The following is a 23,464-nucleotide window of genomic DNA, read 5'->3' on the forward strand; positions in this document are numbered from 1 at the left end:
TAAAAGCAATGCGGACGTGCATCTCAGGAGCTCCTCCTTCTGTCGTATTCTAATCGTATAGTCTTGCCGCATGTACAATGTTTCACAATGGTTGTTGTTTTAAGTATAATATCTCATAAATTTGTGCAAAATGAAATCAAAAAGAAACTAAAAGAGTAGCTTAGCTTCTTGTCATACACAACATTCGTTTTGAAACTGTGCTCGACAAAGTTACTAGTATTCTGTTGAAATAATAATTTCTAACGAGTTATTCACATGTATCATGTCATCAGTTATTCGCCGATACCGTACCTCACGAAATTGCTTAACCAGTATGGTTACTGAATCTCGGTATGTCACAAGTTGCATTGGGAATGTTCAGTTCAGTAACTTGTATCTTTTTCTGCACCATATTTGGGAATGTTGCCAATTTTTTTGGAGACACAATATTGTCTATTATGTGTTTTATGTATCGGATTTTATATACGCATAAGAATATATGTACGCCGACAGCACTGAAACTTGTGAACGTACTGTACATTGTTTTTTTGATTCAGTGTATGTAAACTGTGACAAACCAACAAAATACATCTTTATCTTTATCTAAAAACTACGATATAATTAAAAAAACTATGGGAATTTGTGTACAAATGTTTCAAGAAGAGACTCTGTAGATTTAGATGGAATATAACACAATGTTCCTTTTGTTTTACTTCATGTTACCTAATGCATTTAGCCCAGGTTGGTCATGAATATGCAAATTCATTGTCATTGTCATTATTTATGCTTCTTTTTCCCCCCAGACTGTTCGTCCCAGCCGTGCTTCCCGGAAGTGACGTGTACAGATGTACCAGGTGGACATGAGTGTGGGGGCTGTCCGCACGGCATGACGGGAGACGGAAAGAACTGCACTGAGCAGACTGGAGGTAACGTTAAGGTCGTAGAACACAGTATTAATGGGCGACCAATAGTTGTTCGGGTATAAAGTAGTGCGTCACATTGCTTGAAAAGGCCGTAGTTTTTCTTCTGTGCACGTTAGCGAGGCTGAAACTGTGGTGAATGGTAGAGGAATACGTCAGTTTTCAGTGTAAGAGTTGGATTACGATGTTTGTTCGGTCGGCTTGGATTCGCGTCTGAATATTGTTACCGCTCGACTACTGTGAGTCGGCTGAAGTATGATGACCTCCGCTGGGGGTCATATCAAAGTGTCTTTTAAAAGAGAACGATTCGGCAAATTCAAGCTCATTTTCACATATTTTGTAGATTGAACCTTGAAGTCAAACATATTAAAATCTGGCATCCTAACTGTGCACCTTACGATAAATTTTCAAGCGTCGAAGCTTCTCACTTTGGGATCCTTAAACATGTAAATCCCTATATGCGAAATACTGTGGTCTGCGACCTTAACCCTATCTAGACCGGGCTTTTTTGAGACTTTTTGGACGGGGGGGGGGGGGGCTCTTTCGACCCCCCCGTCATAACTTCCGAACGGTATGCTCTATCATCACCAAATTTGCAGGGAGTGATGTTCACGTGAAGTTTTAAAATTCCTGTAATTTTGGTGACGTTATGACGCAATCTGACGTTATTATGTGATTTTATTGGCTAAATAGGGAATTCCCATAATATCTAAAAGTATTAGACAAAATAGTGCGTATTGTTGATTTAAAGGTATGCCAAGACATTTGACGTCAGTGGTGACTAAGTTGACGTCAAATTGACGTCGAAGAATGACGTCATGTGTTGTTAGCGACCCCCTAGGATCCGCCATCTTGGATCGGCCATTTTGAATATTTTTTAAATATATTTTTTCCATGTATGACCCCAAATAACAATCAAAATAGATTAAAAACATTAATCTCAATGTTCCTGGCTAAGAAAATTACAGGTTGTGATGAATTTAAAGGCAAAAAAGCCTGTTTATACCAAAAATGATGATCTTGTCCGCCATCTTGGATTTTGAGCGATGACGTCATCAAATTAGCATAATTTATGAATATTAAATCATAACAGTTACATTAAATCACATATGATGTTATAGATGTAGGAAACTAGTGTGATTGAGCAATAAAACATTGGAAACAACTATGTTTAAATCAAAATTAGTGAAATTTGCATAAAATGCCTCTTCAGAAACCCGTTGCCATGGCAACACGAAAAATGATAAACTTATACTTTTATCATAATATTGTTGCCAACTAAATTTTAGGAAAAGTCACCAAGTTTGGTTGTCCTACCATACGTCGTTTGGCAGTTATACGATGTCAAAGTTGGCGCGGGCACTTTTAGCCCCCCCCCGGTCTAGATAGGGTTAAGAGAAAAGAACAGTGTGTATTTTGTGATGTTAGGACAGAGTCTTACAACACGTGTGTCTTTGTTTTCCTACCATATAATATTTCACATTTTTACTCATTTCACGATGAGGCTCAAAGCAACGTAACATCTCTATTGAGGACAGCACCCTACGGGACCAACTTGTCACCGACCTTTTTAGTTTATTGAACATTCTTCTAGAATGAATGTTTCATTCCGGGGCATTTTGTACTTAAGCCAATGTCTCTTCACAGCTCCAGACCAACAAGGGTCCAGCTGGTACGAACAGCCCGCATACATCGCGCTGCTGTCTGTTGGAACAGTCGCCGTGGCTGCAGCACTGATCGGAATCGCTGTGTGGAGCATCAAAGCACACACCTCTGCCACGGGCAAAGTTGGAGATCTGCCTTTGGAGAAAAGGAATACGAGTGATGCTTCAAAACTAGATCACAAAGTACTGGAAAACTTTGCTCAAGATGAAGCAGAAGCGTAGTGTTGCCGCCAAGTTGTAGTTTGGGCTTCCTACAAGCTTCACAATTAATCTCCATCTTCAATGATCTTGCATTCTATTTTGCTGTAAACATAGGCAATACAGTATTTCAGCATCTTTTTCCATATGCGCTTCAGCTTTGTGCTGGTTTTTGTTAACTTTGTTTCTTTTATGTATTTAGTCTTGCGTTTTGTATACGCATTCATGTGTGTTTTGACGTGCTTTGTGAAAATTTGTAATGAATTTTGAATATTGTTCCCAGGGCTAACCCTTTGTAATAGCCTTCGTCTAGTTGGGTAGCCCTTGCTGTACTATTTTTTACAGATGAATAAATAAATTCATTCGAATCAAATCACTATCATTTTGAATATTCAGCAAGCTATTATTTCTGTGCATCATAGACATCTAACTAAGTGACGGAAAGGCCAAATTGAAAACAAATTTAGAAGTTGATTCAGTTTACTTTCAGTCATATTGGTTCCATGATAGTTTTAAGGAAGGCTATAATCAAACCTAATAACTTGTTAGGAAAGAAAATAAAATTTGCTGATTCATAGCATGCGATAACTCATCATCATAACCAGATATTGCATATTTAGTGTGCTGTTTTTTTTTTTTACAAATGAACCAAACCAAAAACATTTGTATTATTAATGAACCGACTGCTGTGGTGTGATTTTTTTACTTTCACTGATTGAAATATTTCATACAAACTATAAGTACATAATTGCCGTAACCATGAACCTTAATTTGTTCCTACATATTGTGCATGTAAACTATTTGATTATCTGTTGTCTCTTTTAACCATGTTGCTTATTTTCAGATGATTTGTAAATCTGCACTCCAAAGATTCGCATGGAGAACACAATGTACATAGAAACCTATAATGATTTGAACCCAGTGCCATAATAAACAACTTTTACAAAACCATTTTTTCAGGCTAATTGTTCATTTTACTTTTACTGTGCCTGGTACTGTATGTATGTGGATATGAATATGAATAGATTTGTCTTATGCACAAAATTAGCAACAAATGCCCCTTCCCTAGTAAATGTGTCCTGGCCACACTAAAAAAACATGCCTTGTCACAAATGCGCAGTCAAGAAAATCTTTTATTCCTTCTGTTAGACATTCAGCTGTGTTGAAGTTTGGCCATGTATAAGATCTTCAATGCATAGATCATATCTTACAAAGTTGTATAATAGAATAAAGTACATAATTTCTTACCGTACACTACAGTCAAAATGCCTTACCCTGAATCTATCTATCTTTCTTCTATCTCTGACACATTTACCAGTTCTCCTTTTCATTATGTACAGTCAAGCGAAGTGCTTGACATTCACAGAAATTCAGTTTGTTCCATGCAGATGACCAGCACTGCTTTTCTCAAATAATGTCTCAGTATACAGTCTTCTGGCAACACCTGTCCATCTTCTTTGCTACCTTGTCCCCCCAACGACCTGGAGGTCAAGGGACTAGGAAGGTAGGAAGGTACAGGTTTAATTTTTCATTAATCTGAATTGCAAGATAAATAATGGTGGCAAGTTTAAATTCAGGAGGCCATATTCCAAGGACATCATGTTAGGAGACTTTATAGATATTAATGTTTAATGTATTTATCATATAGAGTTTGGCAACGTTATTTAAAAGAGCCTACTTCCATCTATATGACAACATGGACGGATACATCTTCTTCCTCTTTAGTTGAGCTCTCAATGACTACAGATTTGACAAGTGTCTGCCAAAAACTATAGTAAAAAGCCAGCTTCTATCAACAGCGACAACCTGCACGAATATGTAGAAGCATCTTTGGCTCCTGTGGCATATATGTGTAGCCAACCATGGCCCTCTGACCTTCTCCAGACCATGGTTGGAAGTTAGTTAGCAAGGTCATCTCTGGTTGGTCAGCGGGGTTTGCACACTAGTCTTTAAAAGTCATCTGCGCCAGCTGTCTATGAATTTTGACAAATCAAACTAGCAGCATCTAGGTCACTTTTTATAATGCAATATTTCACTCGTTCAGTTTGAACTGCTTCCATTCGAGGACTCTCCCGGAAGAGACATTTCCGTTTCGTCTACTTTCTCATATATTCATCAGATCAGAGCTTTTTGTCATACACAATGCTCTTTTCGTACCGTCCACGACCAAGTTACTAGTATTCAATTGATGACAAACCTGTCCGAAAAGAAGCATAAGAAATCTACACATTGCTTGCACAGACTCTTTGGTGGCATTTGGTACCGATACCACTCCAGTTGAATTCGGTTGACAGTCAGTTTTCTGAATATTTATGCTTTTCTTTCTCCCAGACTGTTTGTTTCGTCATGCAGAATTTTACAGGTTCAGTTTGAGCTGTCGGAAGACTCTCCTTCGCTGCTGTCCGACTCTTCACTAGACTCTTCACTGCTCTCCTCCTTCTTCGACCTGTAGTTCGTCTGGTTGCTGCTAGAGGAGCTGCTGGAAGAGACGTGCCCATTCTGTCTCCCCCGCGTGATGATCGGACGGCGCGTGAAGGTGTGGAACTGGCGTCGTGGCGGCGCTCCGTTGGCGGGAGAGCGGCTCCCCGAGGAAGAATCTGAGTCGGACTCCACGACGCCATTGAACAAAGTGTCGGTTTTCAGCTTCTCATCCTGTGGAAATGAAACAAATTCACTGAGTTTTTGCCTGCTTAACATGTTTGTCAGGATGAACGCAAAGAACAAGAAAAATGAAGTAGAAAAAAGTCAAGTAGGAGGATGTTGATGGAAAGGAAAACAAAGGGGTGCAATATACTGTAATTGATGTAAATGCAAAAATGTTTGCGGTGGTTTTATGTTCGCGGTTTTTGCGGTGACCGTTTCACTGCGAACTTAAAACCACCGCAAACATTTTTGTCCAGTACCGTAGCAGTTTGTAACTATAGCACTGCCACGATCTTCAAAGTTCATACTAATGAGTTTGTTTACATACAGTCATATGGAATAGGGCAACATACTGAAAGTTAGCGTGTCGTATACTTATACATTACTTGTTCTTATTTCCAAACATTCTTTGATGTATATACCTATTTGAACACAGTAAGGATTGTCCCCTCTCAGTATGTAATCAAATCTATCAACAGAATGGAGCATACATATCAGGACAGCTATTGAAAACATCAATTTGGGGAGACTGTATATAATAATAAAATGTGCATAATAAGAAGCACACTGGATGTTAGTTCAAAAACAGACTCAGAGCACACAGCCTTAGTCAGTTTTTACATCTACTACTACAGGCCAAAGAGTTCAAAGATTCATTCAAACATAAACTCATCATGTTACATCTGCATGCCTGGAACAGGGATATTTATACATAAAACTTTCATACACAAACAAGGAAGCAAGAACGTACCAGTTCTTTCTCTGCCTTCTCTATGAGGTCCTCCATGGCCTGTTTCCAGCCTAGGATGCGTGTGAACCTCTGGATGCCCTGCACCAGGTCCCCCAGCTCCGCACAGTCCGTGTCGCGCAACGGCACGCGGCCAAACGGACCCACGGGGTCCCTGTTGAACAGCACCCTGGGAACGTAACCTCTGCTGGAGTTCACGATACTGGCAAACGGCTCTACCTGGTGGGGGGGGGGGGGTTACATATTAGGATTAAGTTGAAGAAAATAACAGATTGAACTCATTCAGCAGAGAGACCTGAAATAGGTGGTCAATTTTGGACAGTTGAGTGAAAGTGATCTCAACCCCAGAGCTAATCTTCCATTGGTAGTGACAGGGAAGACATATCAATTTTGACATGCGCAGGCGCGGACGTAAGCGGCAGCAATCACGAGAGCTCCCGAGAAATTTCTCTTTTCACGTATTTAAGTACCAATTTCTTTGACTTTTTCATTTTGACTTAGGGCATAAGTCATACGTAAACGTATTGTGAAGCTGTAATATTGGTAGATGCTGACTTCTTTAGATTTTGAACCAATTTCCTGACTGTTTTGTAACCGACACGTAAATGTGGGGAGGGCGACGATAACTTCTAAAGTGGGGAGGGCAACGTTACGAATTCCATTTGACGACGTATCATTATTATATGCTCTGCCAGGGATCTTGGACAACTTATATATCACGTACAGATAGTTGTTATTAATTTTTTGCACCTATATTTGTGGATTCTGAATGAATTCAAACACGTCGGCGGCGCGTCCCGGCCAACTGTAGTCATTTGCATATGAATCAGATGCAGAGTGGGGAGGGCGAGTGAGTGTTTACATGTTTTGTACGACGATATTTGTACTGAATTACATTTACTCTGATAGCTTACCTACTTAATTGGATTTCATACGTTATTTGTTCTGATTTTGTGGTGTAACGCGGTAGATTCTGTGTAGTCTAACCCGGTGTGGTGTAAACCTGTGTGGTGTAAACCTGTGTGGTGTATAGCCTGTGTGGTGGAAACCTGTGTGGTATAGCCTGTGTGGTGGTATAGCCAGTGTGGCGGAAACCTGTGTGGTGTAGCCTGTGTGGCGGAAACCTGCGTGGTGGAAATCTGTGTAGTGTAAACCGGTGGTGATACAGCCAGTGTGGCGGATACCTGTGTAAAGTAAACAGGTGGTGATACAGCCAGTGTGGCGGATACCTGTGTAAAGTAAACAGGTGGTGATGCAGCCAGTGTGGCGGATACCTGTGTAAAGTAAACAGGTGGTGATGCAGCCAGTGTGGCGGATACCTGTGTAAAGTAAACAGGTGGTGATACAGCCAGTGTGGCGGTAACCTGTGTAAAGTAAACCGGTGGTGATACAGCCAGTGTGGCGGATACCTGTGTAAAGTAAACAGGTGGTGATGCAGCCAGTGTGGCGGATACCTGTGTAAAGTAAACAGGTGGTGATACAGCCAGTGTGGCGGATACCTGTGTAAAGTAAACAGGTGGTGATGCAGCCAGTGTGGCGGGAACCTGTGTAAAGTAAACAGGTGGTGATACAGCCAGTGTGGCGGATACCTGTGTAAAGTAAACAGGTGGTGGTACAGCCAGTGTGGCGGTAACCTGTGTAAAGTAAACAGGTGGTGATACAGCCAGTGTGGTGGATACCTGTGTAAAGTAAACAGGTGGTGGTACAGCCAGTGTGGCGGGAACCTGTGTAAAGTAAACAGGTGGTGATACCGCCAGTGTGGTGGATACCTGTGTAAAGTAAACAGGTGGTGGTACAGCCAGTGAGGCTGTGTAGTGTAAGCCTGTTGTGTTGGTACAGCCAGTGTGGCGGAAATTAGTGTGGTGTAAACCTGTTGTGTTGGTACAACCTGTGTGGTGTAAACATGTTGTGTTGGTACAGCTAGTGTGGTAGAAACCTGTGTGGCATACATCTGTGTGGGTTATAATTTTTCAATAACAAAATGGAACTCCATTACACTTGCATTTTCCTGGCCCTTTGTCTGATGCTTGGCAAGGCTCAGCCAGGAGCACAGCCAATAGACAAACACGAGATAAAGGACGTACATGTCACATGCGACTTCAGAACTGACTGCACCTCTAACTGGGCTACGTTTGCCTTAGTTTATGATTAAGCACAGTGGGGTGAATGGGACTCATTTCGGTCACAAGAAAATAATGATGCACAATGATAGTACAAAGTTATCATTGATTATGATCTTGCTTCTAAGTGGAGATGTCGAGATAAATCCTGGGCCTAGACTGCCAAAGTTTCCCTGCGGGAGCTGCAACAAAGCTGTACAACATACCCATACTGCAATTTGTTGTGACGACTGCAATAAATGGTATCATAAAGACTGCATTGAGCTATGTTCTCAGGTGTACACTGCGCTAGAAAAACACCAATCATACTCGTGGATTTGCTGTGACTGTGGTATACCAAACTTTGCATCAGCTATGTTTGACATACATGTAACTGATGATACTTTTCATTCAGTAAACTCATTTGATACACTGAGCTCTACTGCAAGCTTGACAGATGACTCCCCGGTTGCTACATCCACTCCACTTAGATCTAAGCAGGGTAACCCCAATATGAGGGGTTGTGGTTTTAAAAAGACCAATGGTAAACTATTACTGGTAAACTGCCAGAGTATTCGAAACAAAAAAGCCGAACTGGCGGCTGTAATTGACACGTACAAACCAGATATAATAGCAGGCACAGAGTCATGGCTCAATCAAGACATAGCAAGCAGTGAGATATTCCCCGACAACTACATAGCTCACTGTAAAGATAGACAGACTGGCCCTGGAGGTGGTGTATTCCAGGTTAACAGGGATGATTTGATTGTCACACACAGGCCAGATCTAGACACAGACTGTGAGATCATTTGGACACAGACTCAACTAGCAGGAAAGAAACCACTAATGATTGGTACATACTATAGACCTCCATCGGACCAGGGCAATAGCCTGGATGAACTGGACAAGTCCATAAGTAAAATGGGACCTAAAATTAACTCTGACAACGTGATCATCCTTGGAGACTTTAACACACCTGGTATAAATTGGGATGCTAGCATAACATATAACACCCAGAACCATTCAGGGCAGGCACAGAAGCTACTGCACTTAGTGGATAACCATGGGTTATTCCAAACAGTTCAAGAGCCCACTAGGAATGGTAATCTCTTGGACCTGGTCCTAGTTAATAACCCAAACATAATCGAAAAGACCACAGTAGTTCCTGGAATAAGTGACCACGACATGGTATTGGTGGATGTCAACCTTGCACCCAAACAAAACAGGAAACCCAAGAGAAAAGTGTACATTCGAACTAAAGCTGATGAACCGGCCATCAAGAGTGACCTTAGTGATTATGCAACAAACTTTAACAAACGAACCGAGGATATGTCCGTGACACAGAAGTGGGATGATTTTAAAGACAAAATAAAGCACACTATGAACTTGCACATCCCTAGTAAAACAACATCAAGCAGATACAACCTGCCTTGGTTCAACAGAAACCTAAGAAGGCATTGTCGTAAGAAACAACGTCTTTACAACAAAGCTAAGAGAACAGGGCGAGAGGAAGACATGAACAAATACAAGACAGTTAAGAAGGGTGTACAGAAAAGTATAAGAGCAGCACATTCAAAATATGTGGCAGACATACTGGGGGAAGCCATAATAGACAACCCAAAACATTCTGGTCATACATAAAAGGCCTAAGAAGAGACCTTGTCGGCGTAGCCCCTCTAAAGATTGGTAATTCCATTACCAGTGATAGCGAGAAAAAAGCAGAGGCACTCAGTTCACAGTTTAAAAGTGTGTTCACAGAGGAAGACACAACAAACATGCCAACTCTCGGACAGCCCTGTACCCCTCCCATGGAACACATAGTGATTTCCCCTAATGGTGTCGAAAAAATGCTCCAAGGTCTCAATCCATCTAAAGCATCTGGTCCAGACCAAATACCTCCTTGCTTCCTCAAAATGACAGCCACCGAAATAGCACCTGTGTTAACCAATATTTTCCAACACTCTTTAGACACAGGAGAAATTCCCAAAGACTGGAGGGATGCAAATATATGTGCCATTTTTAAAAAGGGAGATAGAGCGGTCCCCGGCAACTACCGACCTGTGTCACTGACCTGTATATCCTGCAAACTACTTGAACACATTATCCATAGTCATGTCATGAAACACTTAGAAAGTTTCAACATATTGACTGACTACCAACATGGATTCAGAGCAAAGCGATCCACAGAAACACAGCTTATATTGACAGCTCACGACATAGCTGGCGCACTGAACAGTAAAAAACAGGTAGATCTAGCAATTCTTGATTTTACTAAAGCTTTCGATAAAGTCCCACATAGCAGACTCATCACAAAACTAGAGCACTACGGAATTCAAGGCACCACACTAAATTGGTTGAAGGCTTTCTTGACCAATAGGGAACAGACGGTAGTGGTAGAAGGCAAGGCCTCAGCTCCAGTTAGAGTTGCGTCAGGCGTACCACAGGGAACCGTTCTGGGACCGTTACTCTTCCTCCTGTACATAAATGACTTACCAGACCAGCTTGATTCAAATGTGAGGTTATTTGCCGATGACTGCCTGTTATATATAGAGTTGTCCACACAGAGTGATTCACAGCTTTTGCAAGAAGATTTGAACACACTCAAAGAATGGCAAACCAAATGGCTCATGCAGTTTAATCCGGAAAAATGTTACATCATGCACATAACAAACAAACGAAACCCAATTGTAACCACCTACCAGTTCTGTGGACAGGCTCTAGCAACAGCAAAGAGCCACCCGTACCTAGGCGTTACATTAACAACGGGGCTAAAGTGGAATACCCATATCAACAAAGTAACAACTAAGGCTAAACAGACATTGGGAGTGATCAAACGTAATTTGTGGGCATGCCCAGCAAAGGTAAAATCACTTGCATACATGTCTCTAGTAAGACCTAACCTTGAATATGCTGCAACAGTTTGTGATCCATGCACAAAGAAGGACATAGATAAACTGGAGAGGGTGCAGAACCAAGCTGCCAGATTCTGCACGAACAACTATAAAAGCGGCGCTAGTGTAACAAAAATGAAAGCAGATCTGCAATGGACGTCACTTGAGGACAGGAGAACAATGTCCAGACTTTGCATGATGTACAAGATGACCAATAAACTTGTGGACGTACCGACTAATAAGTATCTAATGTCAGCTCAGAAGAGGACCAGAAATAGTCATGCTTTTAAGTACCAGAGTTATCAGCCAAGGATTGATGTGTTCAAAAATTCGTATTTCCCGAGAACCATAGTAGAATGGAACTCGTTGTCATCAAGTACTGTGGGAGCTTCCTCACTAAGTAGCTTTAAAGAACGGTTGCAGTCAGATATGCAAAGACTAGGTGTAACAGACCGTTCGGTGTAATATGACCAGCTGCTGCCGCACCGCGTGCCTGCGAAGCTGGTGTGTTACACCTAATGGCAGTTATACCGGCTATATAGATACAGATACAGACAGATACAGATCTACTTGACTTGACTGAATGCAATATCTACAGGTTGGAGTGTGGAAAAAAATATAACATAATCTCTCATTTTGAGGAAGTTCTACAAGGACCACAAGAATCTTGTCCATGTGTAAGCTCATCAAAAATCAAAGATGGAAGCTGAATGGGGGGAGGAGAACTGGCCAAAACAAACTCACAAAATCCAGTTATTCAACATTTATCTGTTCAACATTCCGGAAGTTACATGTACTTAAACCTTGCACATGTGTTATATGATTCCTTAATAAATCATGTTTCATGTTCATGGTTGAATCTTCAAACAGTAACCAAACCCACCTCTAGTGATGTCCCCATGACCAGTACCAGATCACACAGAGGGAAGTCCTTCAGGTAGTAGTAAAATCTTCTCGGTAGGTCTTCTCCAAAAAATACTATGTCTGGTTTTATCTTACCCTGGAGAACACGGGACAGAAAATCATAAACGTCATGTTGGGGTGTCTTTCCTTTAGAATGCTATCATTTGGAGGGCAAGATTTAACAACAGACATCAAATTAGCACAGCCATAAGACCATATAACTGGTGAAAAATGTTTTCTTGAAAATGCTTAAATGTGTATGTATACTGTAAATGCATTTAAGTTTGCGTGGTTTTTATTTTACGGTAGGGAGGAAATGGAGTGTTCATGACTTCATGGTGGTTTTAAGTTCCCGTTTGAAACAATAGTAGTGCTACAGTCATAGGTGGGCAAAAGTTTTGTGGTTGTTTTAAGTTCGTGTTGAAAGTTCACCGCAAAAGCCGCAAGCATAAAACCACCGCGAACATTTCTGCATTTACAGTAATTTGTAGCTTTTGAAGTCAATTGCATTGATCAAAGTATGTCATCACCAAGAAAAACAATAGAGCAATCTACACAATGTATACTTTATGAATTTGACCATTTTGGAAGAAGAATAGATAAAGCGCCTCACCTTGCACCATTTACTATTTGTACACTTTGGCGTTTCCCCCTTCATTATGGCAGCCTGCAACACAAACAAAAATGCTTTCTCTAATATCTTAATTGTTCAAAAAACAAATTATCTTAAGATTTCTTTATACTTTGCTAATTCAAACCATATTACCTCCTTGTTCAAACAGGCACTTGTAAGGCTAATAGTAATAATGCAAGTTACAATCACAAGCACGGTTTTAAATTTAACTAAACATATCTGGTTGGAAATCATCTGACAATGAAGAAACAAGTTATGTATCATAACTTTGCAAGGCATTGTTTGTTTGCTTGTTTGTTGTGTGTTCCTACCTTGATGTGTTTCCCTGAATATCTAGCATTGCACCTGACACAGGAGGCGGTGGCGAACGTGCCGTGGGCCTCCACAAGTTTGGACTCCGGGATTCCTGACACTGTAACACACGAAACATGAATCATTGTTTTAACTTAGTGACTGTTTCATATACAGTCAAACCTGCCTATAGCGGTCACTCAAGGGACTGGCCAAAATCGACCGCTATGCACAGGTGGCCGCTCTATAGAAACGGTTGATTTTGACCACGAGCAATAAGTGCCACACTGAGAAACATTTATACACATACTATACATGTACAGTGTACAGTCAAACTTGGTCTACCGACCACTTCCACAAGACGACAAAACGACTGCTTTCGGTCGGTCCCGATTTTTCCACAAGCATATTCAAGTCGATCCATCGATTCGCCCCCAAACCGGAGTACATGCGACAAAAATGTTGCCGAAGAAAACCGTGTCAATTTCAATTGCGCGGTGACATCATTTATTGGCAAAAAATTGCGGAATATCACGGTAAGATCAGCCTGTTTGGGTTGGATTCGGCGGGGGGAAAACAAAATGGCGCCTGAGGTCATAGGGTCATTGGGATAGTCTACTGTAATGTAGGTGTAGGGTATGATTTTATTTTATTCTACATTAAATAGTACAATATGTAAACTTATTTCGTCAATGAAGTTCTTTGAATAAAGAGAACACATAAATAAAGAATTGTTGACTTTGTAACCTTTTTTTAAAGGATAAAAGTCGTCTGTATTATTTTTAACAAACTGCTCGTCCATGCCACTACTAGTGAAGTAACCCAAGTAAACAAAGCATCGCCAACATGTTCCGCGCGCAAGAGGCTCTCTTTGTCTGCAAATTTCTGGCGTCTTAGCGGTTTTGGAAATTCAAAACCCTCACCAGGGGCAAAATAAAACCATAGACAACATTTTCATGGGTAACACTGCTATAAAAAAAGTATAATGACAATATTTTTCTGCCGAAATTTGAAAGAAATCTTGCGGCGACCATGCGCCGTGACCGTTATCGGCAGTGTTTCCAGACCCGCGGGACCGAAAACCGTGTGGCCGCTACCGCGTCGGACAGTGACCGCTATAGACGAATTCTTAATGCTTACGTCAATGGGAAAAATCCAAGGGACCGACAAAAAGTGACCACTATGGGCAGGTGGCCGCTATGCAAAGGTGACCGCTAATACAGGTTTGACTGTAGTCTTTTCCTTAAAGGGCATAAGACACCGATAACATTAACATTAAGAATTTCCTGAAATTACATAAATTAATACTAATTGTTTAATACCATAGAAATTTTCACAAAATATTCACACTTCGGAGGTAATTTAACATCGCACCATCAAAGCTTCATACCTCCAGCTTTTGATTCTTCCCACCAGGTAATTACATTAATTTGTGAATTGCCCAGTCATGACGTCACTTTGGTGTCTTATGCCCTTTAACATTTCAAACTAGAAAAAGCTCTCAGAGAGAACAAACTTAAATTAGCTAATGTCATGAATTGAATTTTCTTTATGCTTCTAATCCCTAGTTTGAAAGGAAGTTACAATTTGATAAGAAGCTGCTAAAGCAGTGCCCTACAGTCTTGAAACGTAAAAATCTGTCTAAGCATCCTTAAGAATTCCTGGGTTGTATCTTTGCCAAGATCTTTTCAAATGATGAATCACCATTCACTAAGCCAAAGGTCAACCCTAAAATGAATTAGAAAATTCCATTTATGATTGTTTTAGTCATCCTACTTTAGCCAAACCAATAAACAAGTTCTGGTGAAACTACAACTTCTTGGCAGTGCTAAAGCCGGCGACACAATTCATGCGTGCATTGGCAGACTTTGTAGATCGCCCGAAGCTCACCGAATTTCAAATCGCCCAAGCGTCGACCGTATTTTCCAATTAAAATCTCGGGCGACGTCCGTCGAACACTAAAAATTAAAAAATCCCCCATGAGATGGTACCATCTCTTGGACAGGGACAAAGTCAGTATCAACTAACCTGGTAAAAGGCCAATATCTGGATCAACTTTTATTTCTAAAAATCGCCCGAAGCCCGTGTAATTGACAGGACGTCGGCCGTACTTCGGCCGAAAATGTACATTTCAAGCTCGCCAACACGTTGGCTGAGCTGAATTTGTTATTTGTGACGGGGGCTTTAGGAAAGATCCACCATGGATAGAACCTGACTTACTCCTCTCCAGCCCGTCTATGTTCTGTGTGTACATCCTCAGCAGCAGTCCCTTCTCGTGTAACAGGCGGATGAAGTAGTGCACGTAGTTGGGCCTGTAGGTCCCCGGGTACAGCTCCTTGGCCAGGGTGTAGAAGGGACGGGAGTCCATGTGGAAGTAGTCGATGTCAAATATGGCCTCGGGGTAGGGGATGTTATATTGCTGTAGGTTGTCATAGAGACCAGTACCAGGGGACCTGGGGAGTGCAGAAGTATGGTTAAACAGCTGCTTTACTCATATCTTTAATGGCATACATTTACTGTAAGTTTCAGATTTATCATCATATCATATTTGTATCCATGCCAAAGACAGAGAAAAAAGTGTGGATAGTGTTGTCATTGAATGTAAACTTATCTACAAGTTGTAACATCCAGTTAAATGTATACTGCCAAAGCCAATCTCGGTAATCCATTTGTAGGATGAACTATCACTAGGTATAGGAAAAGTGCACAACATTAAGCACAATCCAGAGAAAATGTCAGTTTAGACTGTTCCAATGGCAGCATATTTCAATGCATGCTAATATACAAAAGGACCTTGAAGCTACCTGACACATAAAAAGAAGTACAGAACCGTGCTTACTATAGCAGCACTCTCTTTGTAATTAATATATAAAATATGCAAGAAACAATTTTCATATCTCAGTTCAACGCATCAAAAAAGCTTTGTAGCTCTAGATTAGTGCTACGTACCTTAACGTAACATCAGGTACAGGTAAAATATGCAAGAAACAATTTTCATATCTCAGTTCAACGCATCAAAAAAGCCTTGTAGCTCTAGATTAGTGCTGTTTACCTAAACGTAACATCAGGTACAGAGGTCTAGGTACAGGTACCACCTCTACCTGAACAATTTGAAAAATTAACATGTGTTCTTCTGAACTTCTTCAATAATGACATAAAGTCAATAAACTGTTTTCAACTTGTCAGTATCTTTATTCAAAGAACATTACTAGGTTTCCTACCGCCAAACTCCCTTGGCCTTGCTATCAAAACTCCCGGCCTGCCTGAATGATCTGTTGCATATTAGTGACGCTGTTCCAAGGTATCACTTTGGTCACGTTTGGTGTTGCATGAGGTCAAGAGATGTAAGCACATACTTGGTGTAAATTTATATCGGTACAGTACCGGTACTTCTTGATCCGGTATTTTGTACCTGTACCGAATCAGTTTTTACAGTACACTACTCTAGATCTAAACCTTTTAGATTACCTTTCAGTATAAACAAGAAGATGAAGGTTTTCTCAGTCTCACCTGAAGTCAGGGATCCCACTAGGTGTGCTGATCCCAGCCCCCGCCATCACAACCACGTTCTTACACTTATTCGCCAGGATGTACCTCGCCACGTCATCAATACCCGCAAAGGTCTTCCCACCACGACTACTGGTGGAGGAAGTGCCGCTACTCTTCCTTGATGATGTTGATATGGCCCTGTATGGGGAAAAAGGGGGCATCAGCGGCTAACCATAGACGTGGCGTCGTGTGGCGTAATGGATAGAACATTAGACTGTCAAACAAGGGAGCCCGAGTTCGAACCCGGGCTGCCCCCAGACATGTCTGAACATGCGCCCTGACGTTGCACGTGCCCTTGGGAAAGGAACTTAACACGACTTTTCTCACTTCACTCAGGTGTAAATGAGTACCTAGCTCATCTGGGGTTAGGGACGTCCCTCGGATAGGACGTTAAATAGAGGTCCCGTGTTTGGGGAGAGCCACACCCCGTGCACATAAAAGAACTCACCACACCTTTCCAAAAAGAGTAGGGGCATGCTCCAGTATGAGTGGTTCAAAACCTACAGTCCTATGACCGCACATGGGTTCGCCCTTAGTAATAGCCTCCGGCTAGTTGGGCAACCCTGTCATGTAAATGCTGAACCAATGAATAAATAAATAAATAAATGAATAAATAAAATATGTAGATATAAGCTGATGTACGTAGCTATACATGTATGTGGGTCAATGATAAGTCTAGGGATGACATAAACTGAAAAATGGCTAATGGCAAAATGAAAATTGCATCCCATTCCCAGATGCCAAACACAACATGCTGCTGCTGTTATCCAATTACTGCCGGGGGATTCAACATACATGTAATTATCATGATGCAAATGAAAAGCCTCTATATAGTTGAATGATACTAAAGAGAGTTACCAAAGTTACAACAGTACAAGTGTGCCCACCTTGCAGACTTCTGCTGTCCAGGAACACTGGTTTTTGTCTCCTTGACTGACAACTTCTGGAAGGAGGCGGCTAAAGACGTCTCAGACTTGCTCTTGGACGGCAGGGCGGCGCCTTTCCTGCCCTTCGCGGACCCGCCATCTTTCTTCCCCGCTGACCCCGGCGGGGTCGCCGACGACCTCAGCTGTCTCGTCTGCGGCCTGCTGGGATTGGAGTTGGACGACTTGGAACGAGGGGCCTTGGTGGCGGCATTGGTGACCCCTAGCAGTGGACACAGGAATTACAGGTTAAACGATAAATCTTTTGGTGACTTAACAATAACACATACATGTACTAGAAGGAAAGAATGTGTACAAGTCATGTATTACAGGTATTCAAGACTAAATGATATGAACATTAAATGTTCAACCTTGCCAAAATGGCTATCATAGCAGGCTGAATGAAATAAAGGTAAAATGAAGGTACTTAAAAAGACCAATGTACTGCAGAAGACCAGTACCCGGATCTGCATTATTCAGTACAATCAAACTGAAATGTTATTTATCAATCCTTAGGTTGTGTTTAGTCAGCAAACGTGTTTGACAGGTGATCTACAGGTGACATGACACACCTGTACACAGAACATGTCTGCCACAAAGGAAATCATCCCAACTTCTGACAGGAACTCATTAAAGATTAACTCAGTGTAACATATGATGACAACTTGTCATTGGTTGTTTGACTGGCAACTGAAACTATTTCAATCATACAGTATTTTTTAGAACTTGCGATCACTTTCAAACTAGACAAAAGCCTTAACATTTTATCTGTGCCTATGGACAGGTGCAAGACAAAAAATGGTTCCAGTCTATACTAGTATCTCTTTAGTTCTTAAAAATATGTACTAGTAATGATTTGAATTTCCTTCTGAGAGTGAACTACAACTTATTTGGTGTTAAGATTTTTTTTTCAGATTTGGATAGAATGTTAGTCTCTACCAGACTAACTACGCCAGCTATAGGGAAAATAGTTGCCAGGGTTTCACTTGCAGGCTCCGATAGGATGGCAGATTGGACCCTCTCACCGTAGCCGACTCCCTTAAGCATACTATTCACCTATTTGAGCAATTTCTACTTCCCAGCCATCCGCGGGGCTGGAAGAGGCTAATAGATTGTACTCATTTTCAGCATGTGTCATATGAGGTCACCCAATGTGTACTAATTCGTTTTGTCAACAAATACTGAAATGGTTACATGCACACTCTACAACTGCGTGGTCCAAAGAATTAAAAAAGTCTGACTTCATAAATCCCAACGAGAAATGCTTTACTATATATATATACTGGTATACGCGAAAACCATGTAATATCTATGTGATCCACCATTAACCCTAGAAGCTACCAATTTTTTACATTTTAGACAGGAAACAACAAACGTTCTGTCTGACATTTGGGCTAATTGGGGGGGGGGGGGGCAACTGTTCTCAAAAGAAACTGCTGTTTATCAAACAAGACCACAGAAGTCTGATACCTACCCTTCTGCTGCCTTATTTCCTGTATCACGAGTCTGACAAAATGGCAGAAACACCTGATGATCAGGACAAACAGCACGAATCTCACCACCTGCACCAAGGTCACTCCGACCTCTTCAAACTTCCCAACATTTGAGAGGCTAGAAAAATTCTCAGCTGGACAAAAATCACCCAATCTTGGCTGTGACATACTTGGTAGGCCACAAACACTAAATCTTTGACCAAGGTTTTCAGAAACATTTTTGTCGGTTTTTCTTATCTGTCCGAAAAAATTTCAGACGTTCCATCGAAGTCTGGTTCGAAACTTGTGTCACGAAAGAACAGGTGTTCTAAATTTTAACTTGCTGAACTTGAGACATGAGTTAGACGACTATGTGAGCGTGAAATTACGACATGAAATGCCAAAAGGTATGTATGATATATATGATTTATAGAACACATCAAAGACACCAGGTTTCAGGACACCGGGGCATATAATCATGGAAGTGAACTAGTAAAAAACGAAAACGTTAATCATGTTCTCTGTGGTTCACTACTTACCTTTGCGAACGGTTGCCATCAAAACGGCCAGCCCCATGGACGTACGGTCTTCAGTGTGGGTACATGGTCATCCCTCGAAATGTTGTAAAACGGTTGTAGCTAGACTCTCCACAACTTGCCACGTACGGAAAACGCAGGCGAACCGGCGCCAACTTTCTGCAACCCTTGCGTGACAAGTGTCCCAACAGACCGCCGATTTCACCACCAAATTGAAAAGGAATTCTCCCCCCAAAGACAGATACTTGCACGCACAGACAATATGGCTGTATGTAATATGACGAGTAATATTGAACGATAAACAATAGGGGTTACCACATGGGCGCTGACATGGAACAAATGTTCGGGAATCGATCCTGACAACTTTTGTTGTTTGGGACTGTTTGGGCCGGACCGGAAACGGAAGTGTTAAGGTTTTGCGCGCTTCATGCATTGTGGGACATCTAGCGGGCTATACCATTCACGGGGTGTTTTATATTCATTGAAAGTATTTTACTTGAATCAAATTTGTGGTATATACCCATATATACACAAAATACAGCAAATAGCAAAGGTCATATTCAAAACCATTGGTACGATTTACCTGAAGTATAAACAGAACACGTATGGTGGGAACATAAGAACAAGAATGACGTCACCATCATGACCCCATTGTGACCTCATCAGCTGGTGTTGTCATGTGGCAACAGTTGATGTAACAGCACGAAGGCTGCTTTTCTGTCGTTTCAATCTTTCTGCTCAGCGTATTTTGGGACAAGTGTGTACGCGGAGGTCTAAAATGATCCACCCAATGGTACTGATGACCACCTCCCTCACTATATGTGGGTGGGTCATGTCGTGGTTGGAGCACTGCCACAAAAGCAAGAGGAAAACCTTCCTACAACGAGACCCAGCCGATACTAGGATCACTGTTGTGGACACAGAGGCGAGCTGTGAGGACGTGTGCGGCAAGTTGGTGAGCGGAGCAGCGTTAGGGGACCTTCAAGTCCTCGGGTTTGACTGTGAATGGGTGACCAGAGGCGGAAAAACACGCCCGGTATCGCTGCTTCAGCTCGCTTCGCTAGCGGGAGAGTGTGGCCTCTTCCGGGTTTGTCGTCTCAAAGACGGGACCATCCCTCGGTGTGTGAGGGACTTGCTTGCCGATAAAAACGTGTTGAAAGTCGGAGTAGCCTGTTGGGAAGACAGCCGACGGCTGGAGAGAGATTACGGGGTTTCCGTGAGAGGTTGTGTGGATCTCAGACATCTGGCGATCAGACATAAATCTCTCCAGTGCGGAAACCTTGGTCTTCAGGCTCTCGCCGAACAAGTACTCGGACTTAAGCTGGACAAGAGTCGAGCCGTCAGGTGCAGCGATTGGGAAGCACCGGATTTGAGCGAGAACCAAGTCAAGTACGCGGCCAACGATGCACTTGTGTCTGTAGACATTTTCACCACATTTCTAAAGTGGAAATTGCAACAGAATGCCTCCAATGACCCGTCTGAGAAAAACCTGCGAACAGCCGTGAAGGCGATGTGCCAGGGTCTGGTGGACGTCCCCTTCTCTGACAAAGGAGGAAGAAAGAGAACTACTCGAAGTAAAGCACGTACCCTACAACATGTTGACAATGAGGAGATAGGTTTCTCACAAACTCATGATGAGAATGAGAGAGGAGAGATACATGGACAACAAAACCACGGGAAGGGTCCAACCACCAGGAAAGTGAAGGGGTACACGGTGCGCCGGTCCCCTTTCTACCACAACTGCCAGCTGCGCGCGCCGGACGGGACGCTCCTCAGCACCATAGACCGCAAGAAGGTCCAGTGGTATCTCCAGAGGGGGCTAGGCGAGCTGATCAGCGAGGACCCGCTGACCGTCCAGCTGAAGTTCGAGCCCTCCGGCCGGCCGTCCAGCCAGGATGACCAGTACTACTTGTCCGTGAAGGAGAACGTGTGCTGCGTGTGCGGCCGGAGCGAGTCGTACATCAGGAAGAACGTGGTGCCGCACGACTACCGGAGACACTTCCCGCGGGAGATGAAGGATCACCTGTCGCACGACGTCCTCCTCCTCTGCACCGTCTGTCACCAGCAGACCGGTTACCATGACAACAGGCTGCGCAACGAGATCGTCAGGGAGTTCAACGCGCCCCTGGGATCAGAAGACAACGCCAAGTTCCTGGAAGACCCTGCTCGAAGGAAGGCACGGACGGCGGCTAAAGCTCTACTTCGCGACGACAACAAGATACCGGCTGAACGAAAAACGGAGCTGGAAACTCAAGTGAAAGAATACTACAACACGGAGGAACTAACCAAAGCTATGCTCGCGGAAGCCGCCAGCCTAGAAACTCGGATAGAGAACGAGAATTTCGTCCCCCACGCGGAGAAGGTTGTCCGGTTGCTCCTGGAGCGGGATAATGGACTGATATCGTTTGAGAAGCGCTGGCGTCAACATTTCCTGGACAGCATGCAGCCGCGGTTTCTCCCGCCCCTCTGGTCCGTGGATCACAACCACGGCAAACTGGGGAGGAATGGGGTGGTCCGGCAGGACAGCCAGGCGGGCGGGGACCAAGTTCAAGGGCTGGATAAGAACAATTTACAACAGGTTCCTCCTTAAATGGGGAGTCATTATGACGTCATCTCAAATGCTCGGGTCACGTAATGTTATGTAACCTCCATTAACATTAATCTGCCAGGTTACATAAATCCGCCACTTTGAAAAACAGTGGGTGTGAGAGATCTCTAGTGCAAAACTCCCAGGTATGCACAGTTTAGATACACAGGAGTGCATTATACTGGGGGACGTTGGGTTGGAGATCTGTTTGGACGTATCTTTTCAGGGTGACGGAATTATGTACCCTGGTGGAATTACGTTAGTAGATGTGGAAGTGTATTTGGAATATAAACGCTCAGTCAGTTGTACAATCATGTGATATTTTGAAATGAAGAGAGAAAGAAAGAGATACTGCTGCTAGTGTAATATTTGTCAGGTCGACGGATTGTGCAATTTCTCTTTGGTCACTACAGCCAGTGACTGTGTTTCCTGTTACCTTTATAGACAAAGCAAGCTTGCAAGAGACAGGATCAGAATTTGTTTTTGTAACTGGGGCATGCATGCGTTCGATTGTATGTGTATAATATATAATAAAGTGTACGCCTGAAGCATGGTAAATAATAGTCACAGAAAACCACAAGTGTACACAATATGTCAGCCTTGTAGTAGGGTTTTTATTTCACACAACATTCCAATTCCCTCAGTCTAGAAGCATATTGAAATATTAACTAGACAACATTCTGTAAGAGCCGTGCAAGCTGGTAACATTGCATCTTCATGAAATACTCCTATAGACCTGTACATTGTGTTCTCTGCACACAGCTTTGAAGTACAAAGACACATATATGTATGGTGACTGGTAACGAGCAATTAAATCTAATCGACATGAACTGCATGCACAGGTCCGATTGAAGTGTGATTTTGATCTGCGTATCTGGAATGGTTCTCCATCATGACCTCAGGGTGGGATTTTCTTCATGTTTGAAGACATTGTATATAATGTCTGGAAGATATGCCATCCTAGTTACGCACAGGTCTGTCCAAAGAAACCAAAAGGCATTATCTTTAGAAGGATGGTGAGGACATTTCAAATTCGAATAGTAACTTCTACTTCAGAAGTCTACTATATGTATTACTTTTGATAAATGCACAGTAAGTATACATTGCAGTTAAGAAAATTGTAGCAAGCTCAGACATGAACTGTTGACATACGCCACGGATGCATTAAGCGTCTTGATCATCTCTTTGCGACTTTCTGCGGGGTAGTTCTTCCTCTCCTGAAGAGGCAGATCTCTCATTTTGTACTTGCCCCTGGTAGCCTTATTTATCTTGGCACGCCACACAGCGAGTACGATCAGAGCTGCAGCGACGACGACTGCCCCCACAGACAGCAGCGCGATGTACTCAGGCTGCTCGTACCAGCAGGACCCTTGTTGGTCAGTGACTGTGGGAGAGAGTGACAAATGTAAAAGAATGCTGAGAATACA

General features: G+C 42.5%; 2 protein-coding genes and 1 long non-coding RNA gene across 3 annotated transcripts; 2 read left to right on the forward strand and 1 right to left on the reverse strand.

Moving 5' to 3' along the window:
• The first annotated feature begins 787 nt into the window (after positions 1-787).
• Positions 788-3,712, forward strand: LOC136431308 (uncharacterized). The gene is made up of 2 exons (XR_010755022.1): positions 788-905; positions 2,547-3,712. It is a non-coding gene; the product is annotated as an uncharacterized lncRNA (long non-coding RNA).
• Positions 3,713-3,876: 164 nt separating this feature from the next.
• LOC136431307 (NAD-dependent protein deacetylase sirtuin-3-like) lies at positions 3,877-19,866 on the reverse strand. The gene is made up of 9 exons (XM_066422637.1): positions 19,454-19,866; positions 17,407-17,665; positions 16,481-16,657; positions 15,191-15,423; positions 12,991-13,091; positions 12,659-12,712; positions 12,026-12,142; positions 6,156-6,371; positions 3,877-5,413 (listed from the first exon to the last, which is right to left on the reverse strand). The coding sequence occupies exons 1-9, from the start codon at positions 19,488-19,490 to the stop codon at positions 5,126-5,128; spliced, it is 1,482 nt and encodes a 493-aa protein (XP_066278734.1). The 5' UTR covers positions 19,491-19,866; the 3' UTR covers positions 3,877-5,125.
• A 235-nt stretch (positions 19,867-20,101) lies between these two features.
• LOC136431309 (exonuclease 3'-5' domain-containing protein 2-like) lies at positions 20,102-22,872 on the forward strand. Its single transcript, XM_066422638.1, has one exon. It carries the CDS (start codon positions 20,229-20,231, stop codon positions 22,038-22,040), a length of 1,812 nt encoding a protein of 603 aa, XP_066278735.1. The 5' UTR covers positions 20,102-20,228; the 3' UTR covers positions 22,041-22,872.
• Positions 22,873-23,464: the final 592 nt, after the last annotated feature.

This window comes from Branchiostoma lanceolatum, chromosome 3, assembly GCF_035083965.1.
Source record: "Branchiostoma lanceolatum isolate klBraLanc5 chromosome 3, klBraLanc5.hap2, whole genome shotgun sequence".
Lineage (NCBI taxonomy): Eukaryota > Metazoa > Chordata > Leptocardii > Amphioxiformes > Branchiostomatidae > Branchiostoma > Branchiostoma lanceolatum.

Excerpts from the sequence above, each read along its gene's own strand:
- LOC136431307 (XM_066422637.1), bottom strand. The coding sequence starts at position 19,490 with ATGGGGCTGGCCGTTTTGATGGCAACCGTTCGCAAAG. Across the intron at positions 17,666-19,453 it reads GATGGCAACCGTTCGCAAAG|GGGTCACCAATGCCGCCACC; the intron begins GTAAGTAGTGAA and ends GTCCACTGCTAG. Across the intron at positions 15,424-16,480 it reads AGTGGGATCCCTGACTTCAG|GTCCCCTGGTACTGGTCTCT; the intron begins GTGAGACTGAGA and ends TGCACTCCCCAG.
- LOC136431309 (XM_066422638.1), top strand. The coding sequence starts at position 20,229 with ATGATCCACCCAATGGTACTGATGACCACCTCCCTCACTATATGTGGG.